The following is a 14,687-nucleotide window of genomic DNA, read 5'->3' as shown; positions in this document are numbered from 1 at the left end:
CGGCAATCTCTGGCACGCGGCTTGCCAGGGTAAGCACCCGTCACAGGCCAATGGGGGCTACGGGAAGCAGCGCGGGCCGAAGGATGTGCTGACCGCGGCTTCTTGCAGCCCCCATTGGCCTGGAGTGACGAACCGCGGCCAGTGGGAGCTGCGATCGGCCGAACCTGCCGACATGGCAGGTAAACAAACTGGCCCGGCCTGCCAGGGTGCTTACCCTGGCGAGCCGCGTGCCAGAGGTTGCCGACCCCTGGGTTAGATTCTGATACTCGTACAGCACCTTATTCCATGAGTAGTGCCAATGACTTCAGCATTGCCTAAGGTGGTATTGAGTGTGAGTAAGGGTATCTGAATCTATATAATGAGTAAAAGGAATTAATAAATATAAGTGGTAAAAGGAATCTTCAAAGCAGTTGATAAAATACTGTACCTGTCACTGTTTCATAATCTCTTTAGTGCATGTAGTTGATGCTGTTATAACAGTGGGGCTGACATAATAGCTGCACAATAAAGTTTGTTAATTTGGAGTTAGGGTTACTGAAGTGATGTTTTCATCAACCCAAAGCCTCAATAAGATTAAAAAACAGCGAAGCACCTACAAACCATCTTGCAAGTACATATTTTTATGTGCTTAACTAATCCTGTTCCTATTGACTTTACTGGCGCAGGATCATGCCCTAACTCACAGATCTATCTACCACCTCTGCCAGAATGACCATTAAATTGTGCCCACATGTCATGCATGTAAACATATTTCAACATGTAGATGAACATATACAGGAAGCCCAATTTGTGATTGCAAATAAGATGAAATTAATCCTCTTTCCTATTAGAACATATTGGAGATGAGTTTCAACATTGTAAGGTGTATCTATTCAAAACATTTAATGTTTGTTTAGAAATTTAAGATCAATGTTAGTAGATTTTTACATTTAAACAACTTAAGTTACAGCAACTTTGAAATTCACATTTCTTACACTTTCTAGTAGGAAAACTTTTTTTTTCAGTCCTTGATATCTCTGAATTATCAAGGTGGTGATTTCCTAATTGAGTGTTTTATTACATTTAAGACAGTATTTTAATGACTTACCTTTCTTTGTAATTAGAAACAATGATTAACTTCTAGTTCTCTTTTAAATAAACTGTTTTTGGAACTGTTGATGTTTGTGGCATGTGACAAAAGGACTTCCTTGCCTGCTTTGTCGCAAGTCTGAACTAGATTCCTCTTTCATAGATCAGTAACTTACTGCAGTTTGTATTGTTTCATGATTCCATTTTGTTCTATTTTGGGTGGAGGATGAGTAAGAGGAATTAGATATCACTATTTGCATTTGTTCTCCCAGTTCATTCAGGATGGATTAATTTTTCTTTTACTATGTAATTCTGAGCTCCTGGTAAACTATTTCTTGTCATTTTTAACTGATCACAAGCAAGGCAATTTACTTGAATTGAAGAGGCCAAGGCAGTGAGATGTGGCCTCCTATGTTAGCTATATCACATTTGTATTGGAGATTGTTAGTTGGACCAGACAAAACACACAGTGCGCCTTCCTGGATACAAACCACTTAATTCATCTCATACAGCTCTTGCTAAGTAAGAATCCAAGGATAGTTTCTGATTCTTCACTCTTCCCAAACCAAATTGCCATGCATACTGATGCACCAGGCTGACTGGATCTGCCTGCACTGGAGAAGTTTTCTAACCTGTTTTGAAACCAGTTTTATAAAACTGCTCAGGCTATTTTAAACCCCTGAATCTAGGTCTCTGCTTTGGCTCTAACCAAGTTTTAAAATTAGGTTAGGTTGAGCTAGCTTTAAAATCAATTAGAACAATTCCACAGTATAGCCAGATCTCTCTCTCCCCCAAACAGATATTTTTGAAAATGAGCACTTTCATTATGGCCATTCTCTAATACATGCTAATCTTTTCTGACCTGAAACAATATGGCAATGACCACCATGGAAATGTGTCTAAATATTTGCTGTAATCCTTGGTTAATATTATAGGCAATGTCTGTATTTTAGGTTGTATAAGCATTTCCATTTCAAAGGGCCATTTGCAGTTTGGTATAACTTTCTCCAATGTATGACTTTTGAGCTGAAACCTTCCGTATTTGATTTCTGATAGAGAGTCACTTAATTTGAAAGCTTGAGCAAATTGGTTAAGCCATTTAAAAAAAAAGTTACCAAAATATTGCAACTCTTTTGAACAGCTCTAGCACCTCTGTGTGAGGTGATAGGAGCTTGAAATTTAGCAGGGAGATGGTGCCTAGTTTACAGTTATATCTTTTGGTGGTCTGTTGAAGAGCCATTTATATTTGGCAGAGTTATGACTTTATGTAGCACGTGCACTGACTTTATGCAGAAATGAGAGAGCGTTTGAAAAACATTTTTATTGGGATTGCAGAAAAGGAAGATAATAATAAAAATGAGAAATTATACGTACTGTGATACTTCAGGACTTGTGTGGAATGAGGCAGGGCTCATTTGGAACCCAGGCTCATGAGGAGCACTGCCTCATTCAATGCAATATGTGAAAGTGGAAATGAGACAGGGATTCACAGTACACTGTCCAACTTCAGCAGTTCGAGGATGGTGTCCTTCAGAATGTTGCCTAATTCACCAACTGACCTGTACGTGTTCTGGGGAAAATAAATAGTAAGATCCAGATTAGAACAAAGCATACACACAAGGGGCAGAATTAAGGTTGTCGTAAAGAAACTACGATATTCACTGACTTCAGGTACTTCATGTTGCAACCTTGTGTGGTGTTTTTTTTTTTTTTAGAATCATAGACGTTTGTTGGCATGAATCTTGGAACTGAAATTGGTGACCTGGTTTTGATTTATGCATTGAATTTCTAATTGGTGGTAGGCAGTATTTCATGTTTTTATCTGTAACAAAAGGAGTAAATTGTCCACAATAGATTTTGTAACTTTGCACCACAAATAATTGCATAGCAAAATTATGTGTTACTTCTGTTGTGATAATGTAATAAGTATTAGGGATGTACATACCATTTAAAAAGTTAACCATTTAAATTATTAAAAAATATTTTGTTTAAACGGTTAATTGATTAAAGGGCCAGCCTGCTAGGCTGCTCTGGCCGGCCGGCGCAGGGTTAACGGTTAAGGTGGGTTAACCAGTTAGACTAATGCTTACCGGTTAACCTTTCACATCCTTAATAAGTATACAAAGCAACAGAATTCTGATTCCATATAGGAGTAATACTGTTATACATAACACTTAAGTGATTTAATTTCTGACCCTGTGATGTGTATAATCCACTACATTTTAGAGAGGCATCGAAAAACTTATCCTTTCACAGTTGTGATATCCTGTGAAATGTGATCTTTGTTTTTTAAAGCATGCTGGTCTCAGTCTTTCTGTATTTGGTTAGAGATCTTTCAGCTTAAGATGGTATTTTGGTTGGTCACAAATATTTCATTTTAAATATAAAATTAGTGATGGAAAAAGTGCTAGATTAACAGATGTGGAGGGAAGTCGTCTTTATTCACAGAATCAGACAGCATGGATAATAGCATTCTATGACTAGCTATTATTTATCAGTGCCTAAGGGCTGGCCAAGCATGGGACCCCACTATGCTACAGTATAAAATAGAACAGTGGTTCTCAAACTTGGGCCGCCGCTTGTTCAGGGAAAGCCCCTGGCAGGCCGGGCCGGTTTGTTTACCTGCCCTGTCCGCAGGTTCGGCCAATCGCTGCTCCCACTGGCCGCGATTTGCCGCTCCAGGCCAATGGGGGCTGCAGGAAGTGGCGCGGGCTGAGGGACGTGCTGGCCGCCCTTCCTGCAGCCCCCATTGGCCTGGAGTGGTGAACCACGGCCAGTGGGAGCCGCGATCGGCTGAACCTGCGGACGCGGCAGGTAAACAAACTGGCCCGGCCCACCAGGGGCTTTCCCTGAACAAGCGGGGGCCCAAGTTTGAGAACCACTGGAGTAGAAAACAGTCCCTGCCCTGAAGACCTTATAATTTAAATAGACAAGACAGATGCAGTGTGTGGGGGAAGGGTAGAACACATAAGCAGAGTGAACAATGTGATGGCAGCAATGACTAGGAATTCTGGATGTCAGTTTAAATATAAAGTTGTTAATTTTCAAGAATAAGTTTTCAACTATAAAGAGCTGTTGAGTATATTAACTCTGTTTCTTTGATTGCTCAAGAATCGGTGACTGCTTTAATTTACAGTCAGAATTCAAACAAACCTGTAAAAACAATTATTTTCCTAGGAATTTACAAGACATTAAAATTGTGGGGGAAAATACAGAATGGCATAAAAATAGAACCTGAAATCCAGACTCATTACTTTCCTTCATTGCTTGACCTATGTGTGTCAGTCTCATTCTGTTGGGGCCATTTCTAGAAGAGGAAGGATAGTTAAATTTCTGTTCATTTGTTTAAGTTCTCAGTCTCCTAAATTTGTCAAAAACACTGCCAGATCAGGATAAGGATATGGTTTAAAGCCTATTTTATATGGGGCACTGAATACTGTTAGATGATGAAACTGCAGCCAGCTCTGCGTGTTAGAAAATTTCTTCTGACTCTGTCTGTATCTTGTTGCTGTTGCCCTTAATTTAATCTTTTAAATTGGAAAGAACTGTCCCCTCTCCATTAAGTCTTTGCAAAATGCTGTTGCAACTCACCCTACTGTTTAATTTAAAAGAACCCACCTCCCTTCAATCTTCCATCCTCAAACTGTCTAAGAAATGGGCTCTGAAAAGCCCTCACAAGCAACAATGATTTAGTTTTTATTTTTCATTTGAAAGCTAATATAGTGCACGAATTGAACTCTACAACCGAACAGTAATTCATTATTTTAAAACATTTACATCAACAGTTTAAGTAAATCTATCAATGCGAGGCAGGGAATGAGCAAGGAAGAACACTGGGGACTGATTCTTCACTCAGAATTGCTAGTGTGGATCAGTGAGCACCCTTTTGTTGTCAGGGGTCTGCTCTAGTGGATCAAATTGCAGAATCAGGGCTTTAATTTTTTAATAAAACATATATGCCAGCTCTTATCCAAGGATCTCAATCTAGATCTCAGAAGTACATAAATGTTCTTATGACATCACAAACTAATTTTGTGTCTCTTGACTACCATAGTGGAACTTTCAGTATGTTTGTTTTTATGGAGACAGTTTTTGTTACAGCTGTCTTTAGAAAAATATTTTCATTTTATTTAAAAATTTTCATTTGTGACAGCCTCACAAGCTAAACAACCCAGAGGTAACCGTTCATTGACATTATTTAGTTTTCAGGAAGCAAATATTGGCCAGTGTAAGGTCCTACATATTTTGTGCAAAAGTTTAAACAGAGCTTTTTAACAGAGGGGAAAACCGTAAGACTCTTCTTGCTAAAACTTATGTACAAAACTTATTCACTGCTGCAATACATAGTCATTTAAGTTCTTAGAAAGCTTTGGTTTGCTAGAAAACCATTGCTGCAAAGCAAGTCAACTATTTTTGATTTCTGAGTAGAGGATAATATTCTCTTAATTTGTCATGATAAAACTTCAGCAAACCCATTTCCTAAAATGTATTCAAGTGCTGCTGCTACTTGAAAGAGAGAGATAATTAATTGAAGGAGAATATGAAGCTACACCAAAAGATGGAATATTTAATATCAAATATTAAAAAGTAATATATTTCAAATATTCTTTGTGATAGCTTTGTAAAGTTGTCTTCTATAGGTTGAAATTTCCTGGCATTTCCCTTCTGCAGTTCTCTGAAGTGGCCCCAGTATGTGAGTTATGATTAGAGCAGGGGGTTGTTTACATTTATATTTAGTGAATTAGAGGCAGAAAAGGATAAAATAGCAAGTTCTAATTTTAATCCCAGTCCCACCAAAAAATAGAAAATTAAAGTTGACAGAATTTATTATCCCTATTATAAGGAAGGACTTTTACTCAAAGTAATTCCTCAGTCCCAAAAAGAATGGAAAGGGGGGTGAAGACCTGTTCAAGACCTCAGATATTGAACATCTTTATACAACATTGAAAGTTCAGAATGAGCACTTTGGCCCCTATATGCCCTCCCTCAGCTCAGGTGACCGGTTTGCAGGCTTCGATTTGAAGGATGCTTCTCTTCATTTGGACATTCATCCTGTTCACAAAAGGTTCCTGCAGGTCACAGTGGGCCAAGAGCACTTTGAATACAGGGTGCTCCCGTTCAGCCTCTCCATGGCGTCAGGTTATTTACAAAAGGTGTTGTGGTGATGGCTGCATACCTCTGTAGACAGGGGAGATGGATATTCCTTACCTGGACAATTGGCTGCTCATTGGTTGGTCGTACCAGGAGTTACAAGCAACAGTCACTACCACAATTTAACTCTTTGATTCCCGTCATTTTGGACAAGTCCATATTAACACCTGCACAAACCATACAATTAATCGGGTGGACCTGAACTTGGACACAGTGGGGACCTGCTTACCTCTGAACCAATTCCTGGCCATGAGGGATCTCATCAGCCAGCTTCATCTCAGCCCTTAGACTACAGCCCAATCCTGCCTGGTTCTGGCCACTTGGAGGCATGCACTTATGTCACCCCGTTGACATGATTGCATCTACAATGTCTCTCGATCTGCAAATTCCAGGGCCTACTGTCTCAAAATGAGGGCAATGTGAAGCACCCCAGTCCAGCATCCCTACATCTGGCAGCATAGCTTTAGGATGGACAATGAGCGTAGAACAAGCCTTCTTTCAAGACGTTGAGCCATCCTCCAGAACAGCAGGAGACCCACTGTGGGAAAATGCTACTGCTCTCCCTTTCATGCCAGCAGCATCACTTCCTATTGAGGTCCCAGGTATCGCTCCCCTACTGGAGTATCTTCTTTTGCTAAAGACACCTGGCTTGTTGATCAGCTCCCTATGAGTACGTTTGGCAGCTCTGAGCTCTTTCCAGTCCCTGATGAAAAGCTGCCCTGTTTTTTACTCATCCCTCTATCACAAAATTCCTGAATAGCATCATAAGGACATTTTCTCTAGCTTTGAAACCAGTTCCTGCTTGGGATCTGAACTTCATTCTTTCTGCTGTCCTTTTGAACCTTTAGCCCCTTGTTTCCTTCTGCACCTTTCTTTGAAGATCACCTTCTAATAGCTGTTATCTCTGCTAGAAGGGTAGGGAAACTTGGAGCCCTTATGACAGACCCACCTTACACAGTTTTTCACAAGGGCAAAGTTTCTTTAGGTCTACGTCCTAAATTCATACTTAAGGTGCCTTTTGAGTTTCATCTTAACCAGGCTATACACCTGCTAGTGTTTTATGCTAAACCTCACTGAAGCATGGAGAAGGCAAGACTCCATACCCTAGACATATACAGGGTTCTTGCCTTCTTTTTGCAAAGAACAACTCCTTTTCGGAAATCTCCAGGGTTGTTCGTTGCTGTTGCCGAGAAAATGAAAAGGAAAGCTATCTCTTCCCAAAGACTGTCTAAGTGGATAGTCTCTTGCATTTCTCTCTCATATAATGTTATGAAAGCCCCTCCTCCTCAAACTGTCAGGCCCGTGCTAGGATTGCTCAAGTGGTACCAGTAGCTTCCTTACAGGGAATTCCCCTCTCTGAGATTTGCAGAGCAGCCACTTGGGGCTCTTTACACACTTTCACCAGGCATTATGCGCTATTCCAAGCTTTGGACACAGATGCCTCCTTTGGCTCAGCAATCCTCAACTCTGTGCAACCAGAAGGAGCCAGCAGCCAGCTTTCCTCACTGTGAAGGAGCATTTTCCTCCGCCCCTAGTTGTGCTACTGAAGACCTTTCCAGCTGAACTGCCTCCTTAATCTTGGAGGTCTCCATATTCATATTCTCAATGAATTCCCCATGATAGAGAATAATATTTGGTAAATACAGCCTGAGAGGTAGCAGGAGAAAGTAAATTAAAAAAAAAAAAGATGTTTCTTCTATATCTTGACATGAGAAGAGGGAATGATCTGGAGCTACGAGAAGGGAGCTGTGGAAATTCCCACATCCCACTCTTGATAGGACATAAAACCAAGAAAATTCAAGAGGCTGAAAGTAACTGAGGGCATGTCTATACTGGGACACTCAAGAAAGTTAAGATGAGCCAACTAAAAGCGTGAAGCTAAAGTGCATTTAACTCCTATGTGGAGTTCTCATTCAGAAGTAAAGTGGCCTGCTTAGACAAGTCCTGAAATCTGAATACCCTAGATCAGTCAGACTAATTTCTGCATAAATATATACCTTGTCCTCTTAACTATGGCCAAAATTGGGGTTTAACATATCCAGTGCAAAATGCATGAGAACAAATGGCAAGAATCTCAAAATTGGGTTCCCAAGGCTTTTGAATAGTACACAACTTATCTGGATTCTGACCTCTTAAAAGGTTATTTGCAAAGAATTTCTCCTCCCATCACCATCTTCAAAATGTTAATATGTATTACTAAGTGATCCTATTTTTAATATTGTCTTGTTTATCTTTAAAATTTACATGTCTGACACTGACTCTCTTCTGAAGCCTAGTTGACGCTAATGAACTCCTGTTTTAGAGGACTTCATTAGGCAAACTAGGGATCTTTTCGTTTGTGCCCAAAGTGTCCACACACGGAATTACAGTACAGCACTTTGGTGCATGCTGCAATTCACACCCTCTTAGTCTAAACTGCAGATCAGTGTAGGCATGCACAACTAGGGGAGGAGGAAAATGCTCCTTCCCAGTGAGGAAAACTGGCTGCTGGCTCCTTCTGGCAGCAGGCAGTGATTCACCCCTGCTCCCAACCCAGTGTTCATAGAGAGGGAAAAAATGTATGCTGCCCTGGCAATGAAGAATGAGGATTCTCTCCCAAAGGTGGAAGAGGAGAAGCCATGTTACCTCCAAGACTCCCAAGAGGAAAAAAGGATGGTGGTGGTCAGTGACTCCTTTCTAAGGGGGGGCGGAGACATCCATCTGATGGTCTGACCTGGCATCTCAGGGGTGTGCTGCCTGCCAGGGGCCCATATGACAAGTTACGGAAGGATTGCCAAGGATTCTGACCCACTACCCTATGTTGCTCATCCATGTGGGCACTAATGATTCTGTGAGGTATGACCCTGAGCAGATGAGAAGTGACAGCAGTGCTCTGGGAGTAAGGGTGAATGAGCTGTTGCGCAGATGGATTTCTCATCAATCGTTCAAGTCAATGCTAGGGGGCCAGGCAGAGACAAGACACATCCTGGCTACATGGATGGTATCGCCAGGAGGGCTTTGGCTTCCTTGACCACAGGATGCTGTTTCAAGAAGGACTTCTGAGTAGAGGTGGGGTCCACATATCTTGAATCAGTACCAGCTCTGCTGCTAACTCACTATGTAGCCTTTGACAACTCATGAAACCTCTGTTTCCTCATCTGTGCAATGAGGATATGTTCTGTAGGATTGTTAAGTGTATTTGACGGTTGTTTGCTAAAACAGTGCTTCATCTGTTCTAAATACTTGTCATTTATATAGATATGTATTTCCTCAACACTCACCACTGTGGCCATAGCCGTGTTATAATAAATTAGAAACAAATAATTCACTCATATGGATCACTTCAGTAAAATCACTGCCTCTTATTTGTCACACATGAGACCTGTACCTGTTATGAGGTATGTCAATTAAAAGCTTGATTAAACAGGTGAGGCTTATACCATGGCCCAAAATTTGTCAGGTTGTATGTTAGGGTGGGTGATAACTGGAGTTGGTTGTTATATTTAGGGGGAAAACAAGAATTTTCTCCCTGTGGAATCAGGGTTGAGTCCTATGAAAACTCTATTTTTGAAGATAAAAATGTCTGTTTAAAAAAATAAAATAAAAAAAGATGCCATTGACCGTGTACTTGGAAAAATCATAGCAAAGGCTGTCTTTGACTCAGTGCAGTTAATCCCTACCAGTCTTGTCAACTCTTGTTGATCTAAGGTTCTGATAAATGTCATAAATTTCAAATCGGAGAAATTTGACAGAAACCATTACTAGTGGTTTCCAGCTAATTTTCTGGTAGCCAAAGTTCTTAATTCTGGAAAATACTCATTTCTTTTCTTCAATATTGCAGATGACCATGGATGAGAAATATGTAAACAGCATTTGGGATCTCCTGAAAAATGCGATCCAAGAGATCCAGCGTAAGAACAACAGTGGTCTCAGCTTTGAGGAACTGTATAGGAATGCATATACTATGGTGTTACATAAACATGGAGAAAAATTATACACTGGACTACGAGAAGTCGTCACTGAGCATCTCATAAACAAGGTATCTGACTAAACTAAATTTTAAATCGGTGTCTTTCTTACTGATATCTAAGATGAACACTGTATAATTGTGGTTTGTGACAAAAATCTAAATTTTGATACATTAGTTTTAAAACAATGTTTTTACTCATACATAATATCAGTTTAGGACTAATGTCACGCATAAGATGATCTTATGTTAGAGGTACCATTTATGTTTAAACTACTAATGAATAATGAAATGTACCAATTTAAATGTTTATGAATATGTGAATCAAGAAACCATTTTTAGTTGAATCATTATTGCATGAGCAATGAAAATAGGTATGTCTGCTAACCTGTTCATTTTTTTTTTTTTTTTTAAGTTTGTGGCTTTTTGATAGAATTGAGTAGCTTTCTTTGGTGAACTCTGTTTCACTTACTAGTAATAATAACCCCTTTTTTCAATCTGGGAACTAACTACATCCCAGAATAAGAACTTGCTTGTAATGGGCTTTGTTCATGAACTAATGAAATAGTTGTGCTGGTATTACATTATATACAGAGAGTAGAGAGGCATTGTTCAATGCATAAAATCAACTTGACAAAAAACATCCTGAACAGTCTGAGTCTTTACATTTCAGTCTTTTCAAAACATACATTTAATTTAGTCCAAAATTTTAAATTAACAATCCTTTTGATTCTGAAGATAAAAGATATAAAGACCTTCCATCTCGCCTCAAGCCAGAGATTGGACCTCTATGGCTTTGTGTTGAAGAAAAGCAGTCACGTTTAGATCTGGCGTAGCTAGCTCACGTTAGCTATACCCAGCCTTGACTTGACCTTTTTCTGAGTTGAAACAAGGCTGAAAACGTATTGGCTAAAGAGATCCAGCACTTGTGGCAGAATCAAAGATGCAGCCTGGAGAACAGCTGCTTTTCCACTGTGCCCATTGTATGTACTGACCCAGGCACTCGGGTAGAATCACAGCCTATCGTGCCCTTACTGCACAGTTTAGTGAGTTGCAGTAATCAGTGGACTGCTTCCCATTTTTGGTGGTTCTTTCATGTGAAGACATTTTAAAGACTTTGCTCCAGACCACTTCAATCTAAAATATGCTTTAAATATATATTTTCTTACACTGTGTGAATGCAAGGACAGGTTGAGTATAAAGTGACCAAAGGATTTTGCAAGTATATGTCCTTTTATTGTAATATATTAATGCCTCAGAGATATTAATGAATTTGTTAAGACTAGTCATGTAACATGGTAAATGTCTGAGACTTTTAGAACTCTATGCCTGTAAACACCTCTGCATTATCATGGGCTTAGTGGTGTTTACAGCCTACGCTAGGTAACACACAGTAGGGCAGTAATCTTTCACTTGGTTAGACATAAGGTCAAAATGAGTTTCTTGTGGTGGTCTGATCTCTCCTGCTCATTATTTATTTATTTATTTATTTATTTATGTGTGTGTTTAAATAAATAAATAAATAAATAAAAAGCTTACACATGTAGGAAAGCCCAGTTGTGATAATTGCCAGTGACTCTAAATAACAAAAGTTGAGTAGGACTGAGGTATTGTAGTGCAGCTGTGAATGGGATGCTTATACAGTTTTTACCTGGAAATGTTTTTTTTCATGCAATTAGAGTTTTTTATCTGATGCTTATGAGAGCTTAACTAATACAAACTCAGCAGTGTCTGGTAAATTCATATTTCAAATGAGTAATGAAAGGGCCTCTGTGTATGTGCACGTGCTTGTGCTCACAGAAAAGTATAAGTGTGATTCAGACATCAAAATTTGAGTCAGTATTTACAATTGAAATAACTTATTCATGAAAAGAAAGCTAATTGCTGAATTTTAATCTTTAAATTAGTTGGTTTTAAAATGCCAGAAAATGTCCATATTATATACAAACTAGTTTCCCCAAACGTGTAATCATTCACATGAAAAGGTGACTTCCCAGTAAAAGTGCAGAAAAATAAAACTTGAATGAAGAGGTCTTCTTGGTTGGTTTTTTGTTTATTTTTTTAAAAAGTCTTCAATTTCAAAACCAATTCCTGTCTTCTTTTATCTCTGAGTTCCAGCTTCAGGATGTGACATTAAAGTGTGGTTTATGTCCAATATATTGGTTGTATAAAATGGTGCTATTTTAATAACAGAAATAAAAAATAGCATTTCAGGAGCGTATACACAGGTGGTAGAAGTTGGTTCAACTCTGAAATTAGACATCTCTTCAGTTTTCTTGTAGTACTTGTTGCAAGGCAGATGAAACAACTAATTACAATTCAATCTATTTAATTGAGCATTTTACTAAACTGAAAGTTTAGTGGAAAAATCATTACATCTTTGATAGCTCTTTCCAACACTACTACTTATGTCAGTATTTGAAACATTAAGTATCTAATTAAATCACTGGAATGCATTCTAGTCACAGGTGTTCACTTATCTATACCTTCAAAGAACAAATGGTGGATACTAGGGCTGGTTGGGAAAATCTGACACAACATTTTTTGCTAATTTGTCAAAATCAAAACATTTAGTGGAGACAGCTTGATTTGATGAAGTTCAAATAGAATACAGGCAGGTTTAGAGGTCTGCCTGGTTTCCTGTCAGCTCACCTGCCAGATTGCATTGGACAGGGGGACTGCAGGGTCTGTGGTTCCAAGGCAGCCCACTGGGTTGACAGCCCTGGAGCTGGGGCTCCATTCTTTGTGGATACCCTTGTGAGAACAGGTTAATGTTCTTGTAGCTAAGTATACCAGATATGGTGCTTGCGCTGTGCATGTAATACAGAGGTTTATCTGTGGTTTATAGATGCCAGAGATTAGCGAACTGCTACTCATCTATTTGAAAGCATTTTTCATGGTTAGTGGTGTTCAAGTTTGGAACACAAGTATATTTTTCTTGTGTAGTTAGGAACTTTTGCTCTGCTATCTTTAATTGCTTGTTGAAAGTCGTGTTCCGCCAGACTTGACTTAGGAAGAGACCAGACCAGGGGTTGGCAAACTTTTTGGCCCAAGGGTCACATCTGGGTATAGAAATTGTATGGCGAGCCATGAATGCTCATGAAATTGGGGGTTGGGGTGCAGGAGGGGGTGCAGGCTCCAGCTCAGGGTGTGGGCTCGGGTAGGGCCAGAAATGAGGAGTTCAGGATGTGGGAGGGGGGCTCTGGACTGGGGCAATGGATTGGGATGTGGAGAGGGTGAGGGCTCCGTCTGGGGTTGCAGGCTCTGGGGTGGGGCTGGGGATGAGGGGGTTGGGGTGCAGGCAGGTGCTCTGGGCTGGGACTGAGGGGTTTGGAGGGTGGGAGGGGGATCAGGGCTGGGGCGTGGTGTGGGGGGGAAACGTACGGACTCAGGGATGCAGGTGCCGGGTGGCATTTATCAGAAGCAGTGGCACATCCCCCCTCCGGCTCCTACGCAGAGGCGTGGCGCCGGGCAGCTCTGCGTGCCGCTCCGTCGGCAGGCGCCGCCCTGACAGCTCCCATTGGCCACAGTTCCCGGACAATGGGAGCTGTGGGGGGCGGTGCTTGGGGTGGGGGCAGCGTGCAGAGCCCCCGGCTGCCCCTACACATAGGAGCTGAAGGGGGGACATGCTGCTACTTTCAGGAGCTGCATGGAAAGCCCCCCACCCTGCTCCCCGGCTGGAGCCCGAAGCGGGGCAAACCCTCGACCCCACTCCCTGGCAGGAGCTCGAGGGCCGGATTAAAAGGTCCAACGGGCTGGACGTGGTCATAGTGGCTTTTTGTTTGTTTTTTAAAGTTACATACCTTTTTCCTCAAAAGGTCTGGTCCAGGGGTGGGCAAACTATCTGATACATTTTTTGCAGTATATTTAGTTGTAATTAAAATCATTAATGTTTGCACCTGCCAAGTGCCGGCCCCACTTCTGAGCTCTGGCACTAACATTAAAATGTAACCAGTATAAAATTTAAGAAGGATAAAATTAAACACAAAAACTGTGTATTAACTTTAGCTAGATAAAAGTATTAAACCACCCTCACAGTGGTTCATGTCTGAATTGTTGTAGGTAGTGGGACACCTAACTTTTAGATTACAATTTCTTCTGTGTATTGTGTAGTTAATGAGCTTAAAAATAGTTTTTTGTAGTTACTTTAGTTTATAGTTACACCTTCAGGTGCCAACCAAGATTGAGGCCTCTTTGAGCTAGGTTTTGCATAAACAGAAAGCAAGAAATCATTTCTGCCCCCAAAAGTTTACATTCTAAATAGATAAGACAGGTAAAGAATCGGAAGGGAAATGGAACAAGTGACGTTCCTTGTCCAAGATGACATGGCAGTTCAATGGTAAAGATGAGACTAGAAACCAGGTGTCCTAACTCCTAGTCCAGCGCCATATCTACTGAACCATGGTGCATTTAAGTAGTAAGATATCACACTGTCTATCAAATCTAAATTGATTGATAGATAACTTTGTTCTTCAAGTGATTGCACATGTGTATTCGCTCCACATACAGTTGCTGGAATTTT

The 14,687-nt window shown here is 40.4% G+C and overlaps 1 protein-coding gene across 1 annotated transcript in view; it reads left to right on the top strand.

Annotated features, from left to right (window-relative positions):
• Window positions 1–10,039: 10,039 nt before the first annotated feature.
• The window catches only part of CUL3 (cullin 3), a 76,873-nt gene continuing 72,225 nt past the window's right edge, over window positions 10,040–14,687 (top strand). The window contains exon 1 of the mRNA XM_065410563.1: window positions 10,040–10,237. Within this exon, the coding sequence (XP_065266635.1) occupies window positions 10,040–10,237 (198 nt within the window). The remainder of the gene's footprint in view (window positions 10,238–14,687) is intronic.

This window comes from Emys orbicularis, chromosome 9 (assembly GCF_028017835.1).
Source record: "Emys orbicularis isolate rEmyOrb1 chromosome 9, rEmyOrb1.hap1, whole genome shotgun sequence".
Lineage (NCBI taxonomy): Eukaryota > Metazoa > Chordata > Testudines > Emydidae > Emys > Emys orbicularis.
Note: the sequence above shows the minus strand (reverse complement) of the source record. Positions and strands in the feature narration are given on the sequence as shown.